The sequence below is a fragment of the Staurois parvus genome, unplaced genomic scaffold, assembly GCF_062004578.1.
Source record: "Staurois parvus isolate SC_StPar_1 unplaced genomic scaffold, SC_StPar_1.0 ptg000130l, whole genome shotgun sequence".
NCBI classification, from domain to species: domain Eukaryota; kingdom Metazoa; phylum Chordata; class Amphibia; order Anura; family Ranidae; genus Staurois; species Staurois parvus.
In genome coordinates, this window is record NW_028317926.1 from 4,632,677 (window position 1) to 4,655,033 (window position 22,357).

General features: G+C 39.8%; 1 protein-coding gene across 1 annotated transcript in view; it reads right to left on the bottom strand.

Moving 5' to 3' along the window:
- The window catches only part of ACAD11 (acyl-CoA dehydrogenase family member 11), a 155,051-nt gene that overhangs the window by 101,021 nt on the left and 31,673 nt on the right, over positions 1-22,357 (bottom strand). The window contains exons 7-12 of the mRNA XM_089672531.1: positions 21,795-21,916; positions 19,499-19,605; positions 11,270-11,393; positions 6,485-6,562; positions 1,117-1,255; positions 45-152 (exon numbers count right to left, since the gene is read on the bottom strand). Of these exons, the coding sequence (XP_089528657.1) occupies positions 45-152; positions 1,117-1,255; positions 6,485-6,562; positions 11,270-11,393; positions 19,499-19,605; positions 21,795-21,916 (678 nt within the window). The remainder of the gene's footprint in view (positions 1-44; positions 153-1,116; positions 1,256-6,484; positions 6,563-11,269; positions 11,394-19,498; positions 19,606-21,794; positions 21,917-22,357) is intronic.

A 22,357-nucleotide genomic window follows, 5' to 3' on the forward strand; every position in this document is an offset into this window, starting at 1 on the left:
ATTTAAAGAGGAGAGGAGAACAGACTGGTCTAAAATGCTCATACCTGTCATGCAGAAACAAGACTGGATTTCTCCAGCAAGAAGAGGTTCCAGCCACTGCTTCTTCTGCTCCTCAGTACCGTACAGGTGAAGCACCTCCATGTTGCCTGTATCTGTAGACGACAATTGTATTAATTTACAATACACTCGAAAGAGCAGGGCCCTCGAACCCCTTATGTATTGTTTTGTTACTGTATTATCTCATGTTCAGTCCTCCACTATAATGTACAGCGCTGAGCAAACCTTCTGGCACTATATAAATACTGTATAATAATAATAATACAAAATTCTGAAAATATTGCAGAAACAAATTACTCATCTACATACGGTCAGAGAAATGTCTCACAAATTTGTATCAGCCATTATTTTAATGTCACCAATTTCATGTAACGAGTGAGTTCATACAGTTGTAATAACACTCAGGATATAAACATTTACTTAGCACTGCAACAGACTCACATGATCTAACAGAGAAATCACATGTAATAAAATGTTCTAATTCAGAAATCTTTAAACGTTTTAGTCCCAACTAGGGGCAGACTGACAACTCATGGGGCCCCCAGGCAATAGGGGATCATGAGGCCCAAACTCAAAAAAGCCTATGAAAAAGGTACCAGGGGCATCTCGTGGGGCCCCCTACTGACCCCGGGCCCTCGGGCAGTGCCCGAGTTTCCAAATGGTCAGTCCGCCCCTGGTTCCAACTAAAGATTGGGAACCAATCAGGGTAGCTCCCAAGCATGTAAGCATTAAGCCAGCAATGACATAGGGATCACATGCAAACTGAAGGCTTAATTTAGCAAAATATGGTTTAGGCTTGTAGAGGCCACTGCATCCTGAGGGTAAAAGTGTGCTCCCGTTAAATATTGTAATTGTCTAATATAATGTTTTATATTTTATCCATTTGTCAGCCTTCTAAAAAAATTAGTGTACTAAATGTAAGGAATATATCCTGCACAACATTACTACAGATATAAAAAGTATAAAAGTATAATCTAGAAATTTGCAGTCTGTAATATATATATTCTGCATTTGACTGCAGAAAGGTCAGGATTATCTATATACTGCTATAATGAATACCTGGTGCTTGGCAGTTAAAAACCTCTGGGGCAAAGAAACATTGTCCTGTTTCCTCTGCAATAAAGGCGTAGTCAGTCTGGCTTAGACCACTTATGGATGGAAGGAACAGGTTCCACAAGCCTTCAGCTTTAGCCAATACCTAGAAGCAGAATTAAAACAAAACAATTTTTATTGATGACAGGTACAAGGCCTTGAAAAAGTATTCATACCCCTTAAAATTTTTCACATTTTGTCATGTTACAACCAAAAATGTAAAAGTATTTTATTGGGATTTTATGTGATAGACGAACACAAAGTGGCATATAATTGTGAAGTGGAAGAAAAATGATAAATGTTTTTCAAAATATTTTACAAATAAATATCTGAAAAGTGTGGTGTGCATTTGTATTCAGCCCTCCTAAGTCAATACTTTGTAGAAGCACCTTTCGCTGCAATTACAGCTGCAAGTCTTTTTGGGGATGTCTCTACCAGCTTTGCACATCTAGAGGGTGAAATATCTGCCAATTCTTTTTTTGCAAAATAGCTCACTCTGTCAGATTGGATGGAGAGCATCTGTGAACAGCAATTTCAAGTCTTGCCACAAATTCTCAATTGGATTTAGGTCTGGACTTTGACTGGGCCATTCTAACACATGAATATGATCTGATCTAAACCATTCCATAGTAGCTCTCGCTGTATGTTTAGGGTCGTTGTCCTACTGGAAGGTGAACCTCCGTCCCAGTCTCAAGTCTTTTGCAGACTCTAACAGGTTTTCTTCTAAGATTGCCCGGTATTTGGCTCCATCCATCTTCCCATCAACTCTGACCAGCTTCCCTGTCCCTGCTGAATAAAAGCATCCCCACAACATGATGCTGCCACCACCATGTTTTCACGGTGGGGATGGTGTGCTCAGAGTGATGTGCAGTGTTAGTTTCTGCCACACATAGCGTTTTGCTTTTAGGCCAAAAAGTTCAATTGTGGTCTCATCTGACCAGAGTACCTTCTTCCACATGTTTGCTGTGTCCCCACGGCTTCTAGCAAACTGCAAATTGGACTTCTTATGGCTTTCTATCAACAATGACTTTCTTCTTGCCACTCTTCCATTAAGGCCAGATTTGTGGAGTTGCACGACTAATAGTTGTCCTGTGGACAGAGTCTCCCACCTGAACTGTGGATCTCTGCAGCTCCTCCAGAGTTACCATGGGCCTCTTGGCTGCTTCTCGGATTAATTCTCTCCTTGCCCGACCTGTCAGTTTAGGTGGACGGCCATGTCTTGGTAGGTTTGCAGTTAGGAAATACTCTTTCCATTTTCAGATGATGGATTGAACAGTGTGCTGTGAGATGTTCAAAGCTTGAGATATTTTTTTTTTTTTATAACCTAACCCTGCCTTTAACTTCTCCACAACTTTATCCCTGAACTGTCTGGTGTGTTCCTTGGCCTTCATGATGCTGTTTGTTCACGAATGTTCTCTAACATACCTCTGAGGGCTTTCCCAGAACAGCTGTATTTATACTGAGATTAAATTGCACACAGGTGGACTCTATTTACTAATCAGGTGACTTCTGAAGGCAATTGGTTCCACTAGATTTTAGGTAGGGGTATCAGAGTAAAGGGGGCTGAATACAAATGCAAGTAACACTTTTCAGAGTTTTGTTTGTAAAAAAAAGTTGAAAACCATTTAACCTTTTCCTTCCACTTCACAATTATGTGCCACTTTGTGTTGGTCCATCACATTTTTGGTTGTAGCATGACAAAATGTGAAAAACTTCAAGGGGTATGAATACTTTTTCAAGGCACTGTATATGTGACCGACATAAAGCTGCATGACAAGGATGTGCAGTATTTACATCAAAATAGGTACTGTCTATCTGAAATATTTGGTTAGTCAGTGCCGCAGTGTGGTCTTTAATGTCTCACATACTATGCTCTAACCTGAAAAATGAAAACGCAATTCCTAAATTAAAGTGGTTGTAAACCCTTACATATACCCAGTGAAGTGACTAGCCTTAGGCAATACAGAGATGAAACAAATCCTCCAACATAAGTTGTACCTGTCTATCTGAATTCGTGTCTTCTCTAGATCCGTTCAAATTGCTGAATTTATAAAGCTTGCCTGAGAGTTCAGAAAACAGGGGGTGGAGAGCTGAAATCACACTCTGGAGAGCCCTGAGAGCGGGGGAACCTCAACCACTGTCAGAATTCAACAGAAAAGCAGGTGAGATCACCACACCAATATCACTAGATTTGGTACGACGATGATCTGTCAGTGTTTTTTGTTGACTGAAAAAAAGAAACGCTACCAGTGTGTAACTAACTATATTGAGTAGATCCATTCATGCATTCATTTTTACTCACTGCTTTTTTTTTCACCCTTTCACCCCACCTCTTATCCTGCACAACTGACTTTGTACATAACCTGCATATAACTGCACATTAACTCCCCATCTCCCCACTGAATATGACCTGTACATTAACATCTTCACCTCCTCTGTATGTCTCTGTATGCCTTATGAAGCACTATATCTATTGCATCATAACCAAGCTCAGTGTTTTAACCACCTCAATACCAGTCTGTTTCTTAAAGCGGAGTTCCACTCACCCTGTCAAAAAATAAAAGTGAGAAGCTACAAAAATTGTAGCTGCTGACTTTTAAAAAACAGCCACTTACCTGTCCCTCGGTCTCGCGGTGTGTCACCCTCAGGCCGTTTTACCGGCCGTTCTGTATTCCAGGAGGCCGGCATCTTCAGTGTGGGCACCCAGCTGTGATAGCTTGCGGCTTCACAGCCAGGTACCCACTGTGCATGGGCAAGTAGTGCTACGCTTCATGAATGGTCCTATAGCCTTCTGGGACCTGTCACATGTCCCAAAAGACCACAGGGAGGACACCTTCCATTTCCGATCGCCTAGGCAATCGGACCGGAAGTGGGAGCGGGTACCTCCCAAATTCGGGTACCTGCCCCCCCCCACCCCCTGCCCTCCAAAAGGTGCTAATCCTTAATGGAGAGCGGGGGAGCAGTCCTTAAAGCGGAACTTCCCCTTTTGGGTGGAGCTCTGCTTTAATGTTCAAAAATAAATTGAAGCAAAAAATTAGATCACCCTGGGGTGTTGAATTTCTTATCATTTTTATTTGGTATTTTTTCCTCTAAATTATTTTCGCTCTTGCAGTAAAAAATAAAAAATCTCAGAGGCTATTAAATACTAGCAAAATAAAGCTCTACCTTTTTAGAAAAATGCTATAAGAGTCATTAGAAGACGATGCTGTATGACCAAGTTATTGTCAAACTGTCACAGTGCTGAAAACTGAAAAAAATGGCCTGGAAATGAAGGGGAATAACAGGCTAGTACTCAAGTGGTTAAGCTTTTCTGATGGCAGAGCAAAGCTTGTGCTAGCCAGAGCAAAGGGATGGGAATATTACAGATAATGAACAAAGATGCCTTACAGCTGTTTTCTGGACATTTATTAATTAATTATTCTAACTGACCTGCACTATCAGCACTGACACAGCCAGAAGCCCAAAAAGCATGTGCAGTGGATGATTTCATCAACACAAAGCAATGCCGGCATTCTAGTAAGCCTTTATGTCTGTGCTTTCTATCTGATTTGCTGTCAGAGATTTGTTTATACATCTTGTTTGCTAAAACCATTGTGACTGTAAAAAATATATGAGCAAAAATCTCTTGAAAGAAATCCCAGAGAGCAGTCAAAACCAGGGATTCTGATCCCTTACTGCTTTATTAAGAAAAAAAAAATCAAAAAGAGATGACCTTTTTCACATTAAAGGAAACAGTTGCCCTTAAACAGTCCTATAATTAGACTGAAGGCAAGATCAGGCAATGTATGGGTTAACTACAAAGCCACAGTACACAATCTGTATGGCTCTTTACTGCCTGCAAAATATTTCTAGCATCACTGCTACTAAAACAATTGCTCCTTTTTCCTTTGTGTACAGCAAGCAAATGTTGCATGGGTTCATGTCCCAGAAGATGTTGCAGGTCCAATATCAGGACAAGGATGGCCAGGTCTTTCATCATTAATTCTCCCAGTGAGAGATCTATGGGTACCCTGCAGCCTTCAAATGGAAGTAATGTGGTAAAGGTCCATGTTGTTATATATCTGAAAACATGCTATGATCATAGACATTGGAGCTTTAAAATTGCCTTTAAAGTGTTACTAAACCCAGGACTCTTCATTCACTATATCTGGTCTTCCACAGTACACAGAACATGGAAATGCAGTTATTTTAGTACATATAAACTGATAAATACCTTTTCTCATCAGCAGTTAGAGCAGTCTTGTGATGTCTATCAGTGTTCAGCAAAGCACATATAAAAGCTTGTAGGAGGAGTTTTCATTTTGCTCAAGGAGGATCCAGAACCCCTGGCCTCTGTCTGGAGAATGCTGATTAGCCCTGTGCTGATTACTTGCACTCACCCAAGAAAAAAAAAAACCTTTCTAGCAATACACACTAAACTGAGCATGCGCAGAATGTCTCCACATAATATGGCTTATCAGGAAATAAGTGTGGGGGGGGGGGGTGGCAGTGGAAGAAGGGAAGAATCAGAGAAGTCAGGATCAAACAGCGTTTTTACACAGTGCAGAAGACTGACCCCTTAGGTTCCATAGTGAGTATAACAAGCATGCTTTACTGCATATACAGATTGATTTTACTGTTGTGGGTTTAGTAACGCTTTAATATAAATGCAAATAAAGCAGCTCACATTAAACGTTAATGAACATACATTGGGGGAAGTTATCAAAACCAAAGCAGACAGAACCTTTAGCAGCTGTGTGTGGCAACCAATTGGCTTCTATCTTTAGCGTGTTCAGTTAAAGTGGTTCTAAAGGCTAAAGGTTTTTTACCTTCATGCATTCTATAAAACCTTCTGCTTGGCTGCTGCTGCTGTCAATCACAGCCAGTAAGCCAATCACAAGAGGGAGGGGGCGGGGCCGGGCCACAACTCTGTGTGTGAATAGAAATGCAGACCTGCAGCTTGGGAGCGTGCCTGCTCGGGTGCCCCCATAGCAAGATGTTTGCTGTGGGGGCACCTGATGGGAGGGAGAGGCCAGGAGCACCAGCAGGGGACCCGAGAAGAAAACGATTCGGGCTGCTCTGTGCAAAATCACTGCACAGAGTATGTAAGCATAACAGGTTTGTTATTTAAATAAATAAACAAGACTGAATATTACTTAAACTTTGAAAAGGAAAAATAGAAGCTAAATGGTTTTCATGAACTGCTGTTCTAGATTCTTTCTGCCCCAGTTAGGATAAAACTGAAAGCGAAAAAATGTTCAAGAATCAGACTTTTAATCAGACAATAGTGTATTACCAAAACATGAAGGTCTGCAATGTCTAAAGCTACAATATAAAATAATAACTGGTGATGTACCTGAAGCTTATTCAAGATGGCAGGTTTCTTCCATCTCAAGGGAGAGTTTTCATTTTTAACATAATATTCCAAAAACTCCTAAAATGGAAAAAAACCAAACAATCAGTTTGCTAAATAAAAAGGAAAGAGAGAGACGTGTGCATACATTCCTCTTATAAGCCAAGCCAACCTAGGGATACAATATATAAACAAAATTTTGTGGACTACTGACCATCACACCTTCTCTATATAGTCAAAAATAAGTGGAAACACTTCCAAGATTTGAGTTAGAGTGTTTCCAGTGAAGAGGGACTGGTAATTCCTTAGCAGATAAAGACCTTTTAAACAATTGTGCACTTACAACCTTGTGCAACAGTTTAAGGAGGGTCCTTTTCTATTCCAGAATCATTGTGCCCCTGTGCACAAAGCTAGCTCAATAAAGACATCGTTTAGTTGGGTTTGGTGTGGAGGAACATGAGCGGCTTTCAATCAATCAACCCTACTGAACACAAGCCTAACCTCAACCATACTGAACACTTTTGAGAGGAACTGGAATGCTGATTGTGTGCCACGTATTCTCATTCAGCATCAGTACCTGATCTCACAAATGCTCTTATGCCTCAATGGCCAAAATTTTAACAAGCACACTCCAAATTTTTTTGGAAAGCCTTTAGAGTGGAGGTCATTAAAGCCACAAAAAGAGTGATCAACTCTAGATTAATGCCTATGGTTTTGGAATGGGATGTCCAACAAGCTCTTATACCAGGGCTTAAAAAATCCGCTTGCCCGCTCGCCAAATGCGAGGAGAAATTCCTGTGTGGCGAACGGCGAGAGCAGCTGCACCTGCGATCCCGTGCACAGTTGGATCGGGATTTTCTTGGTCCCTACTGCCCATGCGTGACCCCGGGATCCCACGCACTGACAATTTGTCTGACGGAAGGAGACGTTCTGGTATTGCTGAACAAATTGAATAAAGAGTGGTGGCAGGTCAGGAAAATCGGAGATAGTGAAAACACCAAGCTATTCCAAGTACCTACCTTTTACATCAATGAGCTGATAAGTCGGCGAAGTGTGGGACACAGAAACAAAGATAAAGAAAGCATAGGTGATATAACTTTCCTGTATCTTTTAATAGTTTTGGTATACGGATTACTGACATTTCAGTTTTGGACAAAGACTGGCAAAGGGCAATGACTTTTTAGATCTCTCTAAAACTTTGACAAGACTTCTTCCTCTGATTTGCTAACTGAAATGTTTTACATTCATTTTAAATAACATAAATAGCAAAAATTGTTCAGTTAAATTAATACAATTTATTGGCTAAATCAGTGGACAATATTTGGTAGGAATTTTGCCTCACCTTTTCACCCTACTAGCTAATATTTTGTACTACGTTTAAGTGCTTCTAATGCCCAATTTTTTATAGAGGTTGAACTCAGTTGTTGTTTTTTTTGTTTGTGGTCTGTATTCCCACTGCTGAGATTCACCCTCGGAAATGAACGTAGATTTGAGCCCATCAATGACTGAAAAATCAAACAAATGCTTTTACATTGTAAATTATAGATAAAAAAATACTAGTGTATGCCTTAAGAATAGAACATTCCAACAATTTCTCATTTGGGAAATTCTTAATCATTACTGTATACATGTCATATCACTATAATGGAGTACAGGGGAGCTGGGATATACATACTGTATACATGTCATATCACTATAATGGAGTACAGGGGAGCTGTGATATACATTACTGTATACATGTCATATCACTATAATGGAGTACAGGGGAGCTGGGATATACATACTGTATACATGTCATATCACTATAATGGAGTACAGGGGAGCTGTGATATACATTACTGTCTACAGTTTTATATTTTGGACTCTTTATTCTAAAGAAAAATGTAATTTCATAAGCTTTAAGGGGGCGTGGTTGGGGGCAGGGCTGGGGGTGGTGTTGGAGGCGAACCTGGGCAAGGTTGGGTGGGGCAACTGGTGGAGAGTAAGGTTTGTGCCTGGCTAGTAGGTCTAGTTTTGAAATTTTAACCAGTCTTATACAGTGCTGTGAAAAAGTATTTGCCTTCGTACTGATTTTTTTTTTGCATGTTTGTCACACTTAAATGATTCAGATCGTCAAACAAATTTTAGAATTACACAAAGATAACCGGAGTAAATACAAATTCAGTTTTTAAATGATGATTTCATTTATTAAAGGGAGAAAAGCTGTCCAAACCTGCCTGGCCCTGTGTAAAAAAGTAAGTGCCCCTAAACCTAATAATTGGCTGTGCCTCCTTTGGCAGCAACAACTGCAATTAAGCATTTGTGATAACTGGCAATGGGTCTTTCACATCACTGTGGAGGAGTTTTGGCCCACTTTTCTTTGCAGAATTCAGCCACATTGGAGGGTTTGCAAGCCTGTTTAAGGTCATGCCACAGCATTCATTAGGATTAAAGTCCAGACTTTGACAAGTCCACTCCAAAATCTTAATTTTGTTTTTTTTTAGCCATTCAGGGGTGGACTTTCTGGTGTGTTTCAGATCATTGTACTGCTGTACAACCCAAGTGCGCTTGAGCTTGAGGTCACGAACTGATGGACAGACATTTTCCTTCTGGATTTTCTGGTAGAGCGCAGAATTCATGGTTCTATCAATTATGGCAAGTTGTCCAGGTCCTGAAGCTGCAAAGCAGCCCCAGACCACCACACTACCACCACGTTTGACTCTTAGTATGATGTTCTGTTTGTGAAATGCTGTGTTAGTTTTATGCCAGATGTAACGAGACGCACATCTTTCAGAAAGTTCAACTTTTGTATCATCAGTCCACAGAATATTTGCCCAAAAATCTTGGGGATAATCAAGATGTTTTTGGCAAATGAGAGACAAGCCTTTGTGTTCTTTCTGGTCAGCAGTGGCTTTTGCCTTGGAACTCTTCCATGGATGCCATTTTTGCCCAGTCTCTTGCTTACTGGTGAATTTTTAACACTGAGCTTAACTGAGGTAAGTGAGGCCTGCAGTTCTTTAGATGTTGTTCTGGGTTCTTTTTTGACCTCCATGATGAGTCGTCGTTGTGCCCTTGGAGTCATTTTGATAGGCCGTCCTGGGAATGTTCACAACAGTTCCAAGTTTTTTCCATTTGTGGATAATGGATCTCACCATGGTTCATTGGAGTCCCAAAGCCTTAAAATGGCTTTGTAACCCTTTCCAGACAAATACATGTGAATCACTTTGTTTCTCATTTGTTCTTGAATTTCTTTAGATTGTGGCATGGTGTGTTGCTTTTTGAGATCTTTTAGCATGCTTCACTTTGCCAGACAGCTTCTATTTAGGTGAATTCTTGATTCAACAGGTCTGACAGTAATCAAGCCTGGGTGTGGCAAGTGAAATTTAACTCAGCTTTCCAAAATAATTTTGTTAATCGTAGTTCATTCATGATTTAGCAAGGAGGGGGGCAAATACTTTTTCACACATTTTCTTATATCCAAAAAGAGACTCTAAATAAGGGATACTTTTGCATTTCTTTGGCTGTAATAGTAGGCATAATTATTAAATTACAGCATTCTTTACAATAGAAAACAAATAAAAGCTAATAATTTGACAATCCCAAATAACGGACATGCCAGGTTGCAGAAGTTAGGACATAAATTGCAGATCTCATTACTGGAGCCTCTGTGAGATGAAACAAGATTGACCCTGACATATATTAAAGAGTAGAAACAAATGGAATATAAACGTATTATCTCTCATAACAATAACTAAACTTTATTTTTATAAGCTGATCAGAATCTAAAGTTACTACATACTACTGTACTTTGTGTTTTTGAATAAAAATACACATATGCACTCCATTTAGAGCAAAGGTTTGATTTCTACTTCTACAGTAACTCCACTAAGATAAGCTAAAGAAAAATGAGAATGCTAAATACATACTGTAAATACAATATAGTGCATGTACAATATTGCAGTTACAGTACAAAGTACTACCTCGATTGGTGGTGAAAGGATGACTAAACCCAAGGAAAAAAATGTAACACCTTTCAGCTTACCAGTTCTTGTATATGGCTACTGCATTAGTTGTTTTTTTTCTGTAGACTAAGAACATTTTTAGAAAATCCAGAAATAAAAACTGTAAAACTGTTGATTTTGACAGAAATATATTGTCCTTGTCACTTGCTGTGAATGAACTTAAAGCATAAAACAATCTTGTGTTCCTTATGTACCACTAATCAACCCCTGTATGTAGTGGAGGAGAACAGATGTAGACATGTTTGTAGTTCAGCAGGAGTGACAACTATAGCTTTGTCTGTAGACACAGCATCTGTCATCTTCAAGAGTATGCTGTGCTTAGCGCACTCACACAGCGTTTCCCTGTTGTTATAAAAGGGAGATCTCTCATTAAAGTGTATCTAAAGTTTTTTTTTTTAATTTTGGATAAAGTGACTTGAAATTAGAACCCCAATCATGTTTTTGTTGGTGTTGGTGTCTAAGCTGGGAACAGTCATCTCTCTATCAGTCTAGGTGACCATTGTCCCTGGAATTGAAAATGATGGTAAATCAAAAATTATGAGTTAACACCAAAACAGGAACAGATGGGAAATTTTCAAGTAGGTACAACTGTCTAAAAGTGGATTTAAATGAACATTATCCAAGGTAACGGTTTATGACACTGCATACAAAACAGTGCCAATGCCTACAGTTGTAAATATCTTTTCAATCTTACGGCCCTTCACTGTATTGGTTATTAGAATTCCCGAAAAATAATGGAAAATAATAAGCAGAATTCAGTAAAATTAAAATGACTTGGTGCACCTACCTCTTGTGCTGGAAAAACATGTTGTTTCATAAACTGTTTCACTTGCTGTAGAACCTTCTGACCTTTGGCACTAAGCAAGAACAGTTCACCAGGGGATATAGATAACTCTACTATAGTGTTCTCTCTAAAATTAAAAGCAATAGTCAACATCAGCAAAATTGAAAATGTTTAAATAACCAAATCAGAAAATGCTAAAAGGAAATTCCTTGAGATTAAATCCAGCAAGTCTGCTGATATTATTAGTCATATTAGCAGCACATACATTCAGAGACAACAGCAAGATTATTGTAGTAAGCTTGCAAGTGAAACATTAGAAGTTACAAACATGACATGTAATAAAAAACGGAGAATTTAATAGTTAACGTTCCTGTGCCATCCTCCCCCTATTATTCATCAAGATTAGGCAATACATAAATTAGATTTTGAATGGTTCTTGATAAGCCAGGCAAAATTTGAGCCAGGGTCGGCCCTGTTGGCACCCTCCTGACATCCTTTCATCTGAAGATTGAAGGAGCCTGGCAGAAATTTGTTGGCTGAACATATAATTAACGCTTTGATCAGTTTATCTCCCACAGGTATTACCTTACCTTTTGTACCACTTGCAGCACCCTATTAGATTGTAAGCTCTTATGAGCAGGATCCTATTAACCTTCATGTATTTTATTGTATTGTAACTGTACTGTCTCCCTTTATATTGTAAAGCACTGTTTGATAGCCACTAGAACAGAATACAATCATTCACAATATGGATGGGGGGGGGGGGAAATCAATAGATTTCTTTTGTTCAGCCTGTGGGGCACTTCAAGGAAAAGTATGGGGGAGTGTATGTTTTAACCCACCATATTTTACAGTACTCAACAGCTTAATTATGGCAATTGAAAGGAAACAGTTGCTAGGAGGGGGAGGGCGGAGCCTAGACATGGCGGCGTCGGAGAGCACGATGTGAGTGCTCTCCGATAATCTCATTCCCGACCACCCCGAGACCCTCATGAAGTGAAGCCCTACCTGATTGTGGAGGGACCTGGGGAGCGAGCGGCAGAAGCAGAGAGCGGAGCGTGTACGGACATCCGGGAGGTGAACTTGCTGGGGAGATCCAGCGCAGATGCCGGGTTGCCGGGGAAACGAAGCTGGGAGGCGTGAGCCGCAAAGGACGACTGGGAAGTAGAGACGCCGGCCGGTTCCCTCGTGGAGAGGTAGTGACAGGTCGGCTCCCCTGGCACCACATGAGTGAAAACCCGTGCGGCTAGAGGAGGAGAGATGCTGCAGGAGTAAGGGGCCAGCTACGGAGGACCCCTGGAGGGAAAGTGGATGCTGGCTGGCGCCCTGATGTGACAGGGTGTTGCCGGCGTATAGCTGCCTGTACCCCCTGGACGGCTGTTTGACCCTGGGGCAGGGAGACCCATAAATACCAGACGAACCACCCTCCTTCCCTGAGTCGACTTCTAAGGACCGAGAAAGGAGGAGGAAAGAAAGAAAAACAGTATCGGAAACCCTGAGGAATCCCCCCCAGGACTGAGCAGCAGTGAAGACCTCCCACACAAGTATGGAGTCACCGTCCTGAGAAGGGAAGGGTGAGTGAAAAATGCTGGGAGCTTATTGTGTGGTGAACCCCTGAGTGATTTAGGCTACTAAGGGGTGAAGGAGGGGGAGGATTCCCAGGGGTTTGAAGATAAGAAGAGAGGAGGCCCAGGTGCCCTAGGAGAGTAAAGGTTATAGGAAAAATTGCAAGTCTACCAAGATATTTAAAGGATATGAAGAATAAAGGTCCCAAGGGAGCAGGGCCCAAAGGGTCCCAAACAGGAACAATAAAGAAATATACATCATATGGAAATACTACGCCAGAAAGGGCCCAAGGTACAAAGGGGGAAATGGACACTAGTTCAGGAAGTAGTCCTAGATTATCAATGGGCTTGAATAGCAGCAGTAGCCAACAAATAGTGGATGGCCTGGGAAGGAAAGGATCTGAAGGTGAACTACAGGTACCAAATAAGAAGGAGATGACTGAAATGTTTCAAAATCTGGAAAAAACGATAAAACATGAAATGACAGCTATTCGAAACGATTTAGGACATCTGCTAGCAAGAATGGAAGAAACGGAGGAGAAAGTTAAAACCCAGGCCCAGAACATAGATAATCTAAGGAAAAAAATAAGCCAATTAGAAAATAACCAGAAAAAAATTATCTATAGGATGGAAGTTCAAGAAAATAAAGAAAGAAGGTGTAATCTTAGATTACGAGGAATCCCAGAGACTGCTAAAGGGGAAACATTATACGAACTAGTTAAAAAAATTCTAAACTCCATAAGAGATAGACCTGAAACAGATGGGATCAAGTTAGACGGAGTATTTAGAATAGGAAAGTTCAATCAGGCTACCGAGAAGGAAAGACCGAGGGACATAATTGTCCAGTTCCAAAAATTTGGGGTCAAAGAGGAGATCTGGAAGAAGACCAAGGGAAGATCATTAATTAAGTTCGGAGACTTGAGTATCCAAATTTATGCGGACTTAACAGTAGAGACCCTAAGGAGAAGGAGATCCCTGAAACCCCTGTTGGAGCAGATGAGAAAACAGAATGTGCAGTATAGATGGGGTTCCTCAGCATTTCTAACTGGCTGGAAAAATGGGGTTACAGCGTACTTGCGATTTCCGGAAGATTTAAGAGATTTTTGCGATAGACTGGACTTGCATAGAATGGAGATAGCTGGGTGGGAAGAAGAAAAAGAAGACAAAGGAAATATAACTAATGCAAGGAAAGAGGACTGGCAGCACGTGGGGGGAAGGGGGGAGGGAGAATTAAATAGAGACTGAGTTTTTTTTTTTTTTTTTCTCTCTCCACTCTCTCGCCACTGGCCTTCCTCCTCAGGAGGTCGTGAACCGCTTAGAGGATACGGTTAAGGGTGGGAGGTAAAGAGTAAAGACTCTCGCTGAGTCTAGACTATAGAGAGAGGGAATCGGGTGGCTCGGAGATGAGGTGAGCCGTACATAGGTGGAGCTTACGCCCTAAATTTTAATCAATGGTGGAAATGGATCCACAAATGATTTGTAGGCAGCTTATACGCCTAAAAATGGGAAGGGGAAAAAAAAGAGAGGGTGGGAGGGGTGGTAGGAGGGGGGAAGGGGGGGGGTGGGGCTAATATTCTGCAAGTCATTTGGGCCTAATAGGAGGAGACGAATTAGAAGAGAGATAATAAAAATTAAGAAGGATGGATGAAATACAGTTTATAACATATAATGTGAATGGGTTAAATTGCCCTGGGAAAAGATTCAAGTTGTTTAAAGAGCTACATCATAGGGCAACGTCAGTGGTATTTTTGCAGGAGACACACTTTGAGATAGAATCTAATGTGAAACTAAAATCCAAATATTATCCTACATGGTATTATGCCGACTCTCCAACTAAAAGAGCAAAGGGGGTGGCAATAGGATTGGCAAAAAATATGAGGTTTGAGCTGGAAGATAGAAGGACTGACCCGGAAGGGAGATTCCTGTTTTTGAAAGGTAAACTACAGGGAATTGAATGCACACTAGCCAATATATATTGCCCCAATAAGAAACCTGAGATCTTTCTAAAGGGTCTGTTAAAAAAATTGATCGATTTTAAAAAAGGGCGTTTGATAATAGCAGGAGATTTAAACCTCTGTATGGACCCACAGATGGATGTAACCTCCCTTGTGCAGAGAGAAGGGGGTAGGTCCCTGAGAGCTTTGAGGAAGGTGATCCACGAATACCAACTGGTGGACACCTGGAGAATAATGCATATGAAGGACAGAGACTATACCTTCTTCTCTAATGCACACGAGATGTATTCGAGACTGGATTACATCTTAATAGATCATCAACTCATTGAAATGTTGGTTAAAATAGAAATAGAGACAAGAACTTTTTCGGACCATGCCCCAGTTGTGATGAAAATGGGATGGGGAAAAAGGTGGACGGGAGGTTTAGGTTGGAGGTTAAATGAGGCTTTACTCTTTGATGAGGATATTGTGCAGAGGATCAGTGAAGAGATTAAGGTATACTTCCAGGAGAATGAAACGCAGGAAGTATCGACAGCTACAGTATGGGAAAGTCATAAGGTATATATAAGAGGAATCCTGATTGCGATGGGAGCAAGGAAAAAAAAGGAAAGAAGAGAGAGGGTTAGTGGACTCTTAAAGGAAATCCTGGAATTGGAGTATATACACAAGAAAAAAATAACAATAGAAACAAGACAGAAGTTAAGGGATAAAAAAGATGAATTAGAGAGATTGATGGATGAGGAGAGGAGAAGAGTATATAATAAAGTATTAAGTGAAAGATATAGATGGGGTGATAGACCAGGAAAATACTTAATGAGAGCCCTGAATAAGAAAAAAAACAGAAATTATATAGAAAAGATAAAAAGCCCTAAGGGGGAGATAGCCCACTCAACTAAAGAAATCATAAAAGTATTCACGGAGTATTATAGAAAGTTGTATAACATCAGCCCCCAAGGAACATCAAAAGAAATTAGAGAAGGTATTAATGAAAAAAGGAGGATATATTTAAAAAATGCGGGATTGCCAAAGCTTAGTGAAACACAACTGAACTCCCTGGAGGTAGAAATCTCTCAGGAAGAAATAGAAGTGGCATTGAGAAGTACAGGGGGAGGGAAAAGCCCAGGCCCGGATGGTTATACCGTTAAGTATTATAAAAAATTTAGTGAAGTACTGTTACCAAAGTTAAAGAAATATATGAATGACTTGGGAGACGGGATGGAGGTGAGGAGGGAATCCCTTCAGGCCCATGTAGTTCTCATCCACAAGGAGGGAAAAGATCCCTCTCAGTGCTCTAGCTACAGACCCATTTCCCTATTAAACACAGATACTAAGTTGTACGCAAAGGTCCTAGCAAACAGGCTGAAAGATCTAATGCCCGATTGGATCCATGGAGACCAGGTGGGCTTTGTCCAGGGGAGAGAGGGTAGAGACAATGGTTTGAGAACTCTGATGCTTATCCAGAAAAGTAGAAAAGGGAAAGCCCCGGTGGTGCTCTTGTCGATCGATGCCGAAAAGGCGTTTGATAGAGTGGACTGGGGCTTTATGATAGACAACTTGGAAGGGTTGGGGATTGGAGAGAGAATGCGAGAATGGATAGGTAAACTATATAAGGAGCCCACCGCAATCATTACGGTAAATGGGGAGAGGTCGGAATCCATTGGGATGTCCAATGGAACAAGACAGGGATGTCCATTGTCCCCCTTGCTGTATGTATTGACATTGGAACCCCTGCTGTCAATAATAAGGAATAGTGGAGCGGTAAAGGGAATCCAGATAGAAAATATAGAACATAAAGTAGCGGCCTTTGCGGACGACCTACTGTTTTATGTAGGCAACCCCCGAATAACATTACCAAATATAATGAAGATTCTGAAGGAATATGGGGAATTATCTAATCTAAAAATTAATCCAACAAAAACTGAGATTTTGAATATTAATATACCAAAGAGCGAAAAAGAAAGGCTACAAAAAGAATTCCCCTTTATTTGGAGAGAAAAAGATATAAAATACCTAGGCATAAAACTCGCTACCTCATATAAACAACTGTATAGATTAAACTATATTTCTCTGATAAATGAGATTAAGGACGAACTAAAAAGATTAGAAGGAGGAAATCCATCATGGTTAGGACGTATGAACCTAATTAAAATGGTAATTATACCTAAAATACTCTATAGATTTCAAATGATCCCGATCAAACTCCCAGAGGTGTTTTTTAAGATAATGAGAAAAATGTTAACAAGATATATTTGGAGGAATAAAAAACCAAGAGTATCATATGAAACACTAAGTAGGACTAAAGAGAAAGGGGGGATGGGACTACCTGATGTCAAGAGATATTATAAAGCAGTAATGTTAGCAAGAATTTATGATTGGACTTTTAATCATAAGGGGAAAAGTTGGGTAAAAATAGAGAATGATATGAGTGGAATTAATCTGAGCAAGATGATATGGGTTCCAGCACACTATAGGAGAACCAAAGAGGGCACAAGCACTTACACTTTAACTGTCTTAAGGATATGGGACAACTTACATAAACACATGAAATGGGAATTCAACTCTATATTAATGCCTCTTGCAAACACGGAATTCTTCCCTCCGGGAAAAGATGAGATATCAGGGAGATGGATTAAAAAGGAAGATATCCAACTGAGAGATGTATTGGTAGAGGGGGAATTGAGAACATTTAGAGAATTAAAAGAGATGGTAGGAGATATGTTTAGTAAAATAGATGAGTGGAAATATCATCAATTAAAATGTTTTATAGGAACTCTCCCAAAACCCTTGAGATTAAAAAAGGAATGGAACATGTTGGAAAGGCTATTAGAAACACGTAGAGACGGGAAACACGGAGTTACAAAAATGTATAGAATACTCACAGAACTAGACACAGACACAAAGTTAATTTTTATAACAAATTGGGAAAGAGATATGGAGGTGGTGATAGATGAAGATCAACAGAATAAGATATTTAGACTGGTTCACGAGAATGTTAGTATGAGAGATGTTGAGATTAACTATAAATGTTTGACACGATGGCATATTACACCGAGCACTGAGCACAGGATGAGGGGGGAGAATTCAAACATGTGTTGGAGAGGATGTGGGGAAGAGGGCACGACGTTTCACATATGGTGGCAATGTCCAAAAATTCAGGTTTACTGGAAGACAATAGTCAAATTAATAGAAAAAATAACTGGAAATGACATAGGACTAGACCCAACCATTTGTCTCCTACATAGTGTTGAAACAACAGTGAATAAATATAAGGAATCAGGTATATGGCACTATTTAAGTGCTGCAAAAGGGTTGATCCCCAAGTATTGGCGGAAGGTTGAGATACCAACGGAGGAGGATTGGATCAATAGGGTAAACCAGATTAGCAGAATGGAAAAATCTTATCATATTCAGGAAGATAGGATGAAAATATACTATTCACGATGGGAAAAATGGGAAAAATCGGAAACGAAAGAGAAATATAGAAAACTCTAATCTAGGAAGTTATCCGAAGTTACTGGGCCTAGAGAGGTTTGAGATCTTGCAGAGGGTAGGGGGGGGGAGAAGAGGGGAAATGGTGGGGAGGGAGGGAAGGGAATAGAAAAGAGGTAAATAGAAGGGACAGAGTAGAAATGTATGGATATTTATATGTATTGTGTCTCTTCTTATGGATTTTTGTAATAATATGAAAAATTAATAAATATTTAAATTAAAAAAAAAAAAAAAAAAAAAAAAAAGAAAGGAAACAGTTGCTCAGAGAAGCATACATGCTGCCACTGCTTACCTTTTCAACTAAAAATGCAAGTTGCATGTAAGTTGCAAGAATGGCTGTCATTCTAATCCAATGGTTTTCATACTTTCTGGCCAATGGCCAAAAGCAAGTCACCTGAATTTCTGGTTTTGGGGTCAGCGATTATCTTTGAATCACATATTTTTTTAATTGGAAATTATGCAATTATGTGTTTATAGATATGCAAAGAATCATTCAATTGCTAAATCTTTATTGCATAGGCTCACAAGATACCTGTTTATCTACAGATCAAAGTAGTCTAATGGCATATGTGCAGGCCAATTGATTTAAAGCTCAATTCACCAAATACTTGTGATTCAGTTTGTTAATGTAATTAAATTGAATCAGACCTTAGATAGGATTATAATTCAAGCTTCATCCTGTACTCTGCCCAAAGGAGCAAGTTAGCTTTTTTACTGTGCAACTTGGTAAAAAAAAATAAAAGAAGTCCTATATCTTGTGCACTCTTTAGTACTTACTAAGCCAGCCATAGCTGGATCGAAATTCGGCCAGTTCAGCAGGGACTTGCCCTATGAACCCTAACTATGGCTGTTCGCTTTCAAGAGGAGTCGACCTGGTGACCAACTCCTCTTGAGCAGGACTGCTGGAAAACTTGTGATTGATCAGCACTGCACCCAGTCGGCTGCAGAGGCGATCAGTGTATTGTGGCAGCAGAGAGGTTTCACAGTCAGAATACAATGACGCAGCAAGGACTCCCACATTCACTTTCAATGTGAGAATGGGAGAATCAGGTTTTTATTTTGTCTTTGATCAGCTGGCTGGCTGATCAAAAGAAAAAAGAAAAAATATAATAAAAAAAAAAATATCATCTATGGCCAGCTTTAAACAATAATATTAAACATTATGGACAGCTTTCCACATTAAATACTGTTCTGGCATGTTGTAATTCAAGATGGAATCTTACCGTTTAGCTAATCTGAGTCCATTTTCAGCCAGAGGTTTAACCATATCAGCAAACATGCTGGCATTCTCCCCACTGGAATTCCCAAGAAGGAACCTTGCATGAATACCCTACATAATAAAACAGTTATGTTAAAATAAATACCAGTTTTTGTGAAGACGTAATAAGAATAGTAGACCCTAAGCAAGTAAACCTGAGCAAGCTAATGTACAGTACGTGACATAATTCTCATAAGCAGATGTGGAATCTGGTGAGGACGGCAATTCAAAAACAATGAGTAATTCAGTTTTGGGGGTTAGTTCACCCATGTCCAATGAACTGCATTGATTTGCATAGTACAAAAGCAGCCTCAATGCAAGGGTACATAAAAAGCAACTTCATGCCCTGTTCACATCATAACACTGCATTGGGGTGCACTGAATTAAAATGCAGCATGTCTGCATTTTTATGTAGTGCAACACATGGCAGCTCAGGTCACCTACTGCAATGTAATTTTGAGACATTTCAAAAAAAGAAAAAAAAAAAAAGAGAGAAAAACAGTGTGATGCTTGGTAACAACACATAGCACTGCCCTTCCTATCCCACACCAGTGTGCATGTGCTATACAATGCATAATGCATTTGGGCTGTTTGAACAGGCATTTACTTTTCATGTTTTATGCCAGCCACAGATGGAGCAGAAAAGAAAATTGCTAGATTCCCCCATCAACACAGTATTCCTCCCGCAGAGCCATTGTATTCTCCCAGTGGGGATGGCTACACAGTGATTAATGCTAGCAGCTATAATAGTCGCTACCAATAATCAAGTGTAAAATTCAAAAGGCTGGTTGAACCCATGTTGAATGATCCATCAACTTGGCTACATTCATCCTGCCCGTACATAGTTCAAATCTTGGCCGGTCCCTGCTGAACCGGCTGAGATTCAAACCGTCTATGGCCAGCTTAAGGTTAAATACATATGAGATAAAGTGGAAAAATGTGGTGCGCTCATCTTAAATAGAACCATAAGCTTTGGAAACATAAAGTGACAGTCCAAAAAAATGTAACAGATAATAAATATCCAATCCAGTTTATGTTGCATTATCTTCCAGCCATAACCAACACCATGCTTGATTTGTGGCCCCACTCCCTACTCACCTTGACCATTGACCTATACATTATAATAGGCCAAAAACACGCTTTACAAGGAAAATATGTCTCCAAATTTCTGATCTGTGATGCAACACCGTTTTGTATAACCAAAAATTAAACGTGTTACAAAAACCACTCATGTTAGACAAATTATATGCGACTCTGAATTATGGTGAACACATATGCATTACTCCACCGTGCCGACTATATTTTGGTGTTTCCCATCACCGGGTAGGTGTACCATGCACTCACCTTCTTCCCTGACCTAACAGATAGGTAACACACATTTAGGGATGAAACCAGATTCTGCTTATCCACTGCCGATCCTTAGTAGCTACTTCATTAGTTCTGGGTCTTTAAGAGAACATGCTCTTGGATATCTAGTGGAATTAAGGTGTATATCATCATATATAAAGGGAATAGATCATAGTGCAACCCCATAAAATATGAACACTTTTTTCAAGTAAAAAATGCACTTACAAAAGTAATGAATCAATAGCATATCATAGCCATCAATCAAAATGGTTCCTCACATCACTCGTGCCAGTTTAAGCATGACCAGAAGTGGCATCACTAGGCTCCGTCCAACACTGTGTGTCGAAGGTCACATGACTTCTTCAGGGTCCCGTGATATTTGACACATGTTGGGTGGAGCCTAGTGATGTCACTTCCGGTCATGCTGGCATTAGTGATGTGAGGAACCATTTTGATTGATGGCTATGATATGCTGCGGTTTCATTACTTTTGTGAGTGCATTTTTTATTTGAATAAAGTGTTCATATTTTATGGGGTTGCACTATGATCTATTACCTTTATCTTTGATCATATACATCTTAATTCCACTGGATATCTGAGAGCATGTTCCCTTAAAGGGCCAGAACTAATGAAGTAGCTACTAAGGATCGGCAGAGGATAAGCAGAATCTAGTTTCATCCTCAAGCGTGTATGACCTATCCGTTAGGTCAGGGAAGAAGGTGAGCGCATGGTGCACGTACCCAGTGATGGTAAACACCACAAGATGTATTTATTTTGAGTGTGAGTACACCAGAGTAGTGAGTGCAGCATCTCTTCCCCCATATAGTTACTATAGTTAGCACATAGCAGCGCATTGATCTTTACCATTTGTATATGAGATAAAGTGTTTCATAAATTCTGGAGATCTCTGTTACCTGTACTATTCCAGCAAGTTTAAAGAAGTTAAGTGCAAGAAAAAAGTTCCAGTCATGCACTGGCGAATCCACACCTCGACACTGGCTATAAATGCTCATGAGATCCTCATAGGCTGGCATTCCTAACAATTAAAGAAAACATTCAGAGGTTTAAAATTACAGTCCACTTTTCACTTTTTAAAATTTCCACACAAGACCAACTACACCCTGTTTCAAATTTTTATGCAAATGATATTTTTCTCATTTACCTAAATAATTGATGTAAATAACAGTCAGCATAATTCTCATGTTATCAACTATTAAGAGTACAATTCAAATTTTATTGAACAAACCTCCTAATGATAACAGTATTTTTTTTAAACATAAAAAACTGCATAAATGCACTGTTCCAAATTATTACACACAGTAAGTTTCAAAACACTTTATAGGTTGTAAAGAACTGAAAATTGTAATTTGTTGTGTTTGCAGCATATTTACTGAAATCAAAAGCTATTTCAATCAAACTTTTAACAACATTTTAACTTTTTAAACATTTTAACAGGTCACGTTACATTTTAACATAG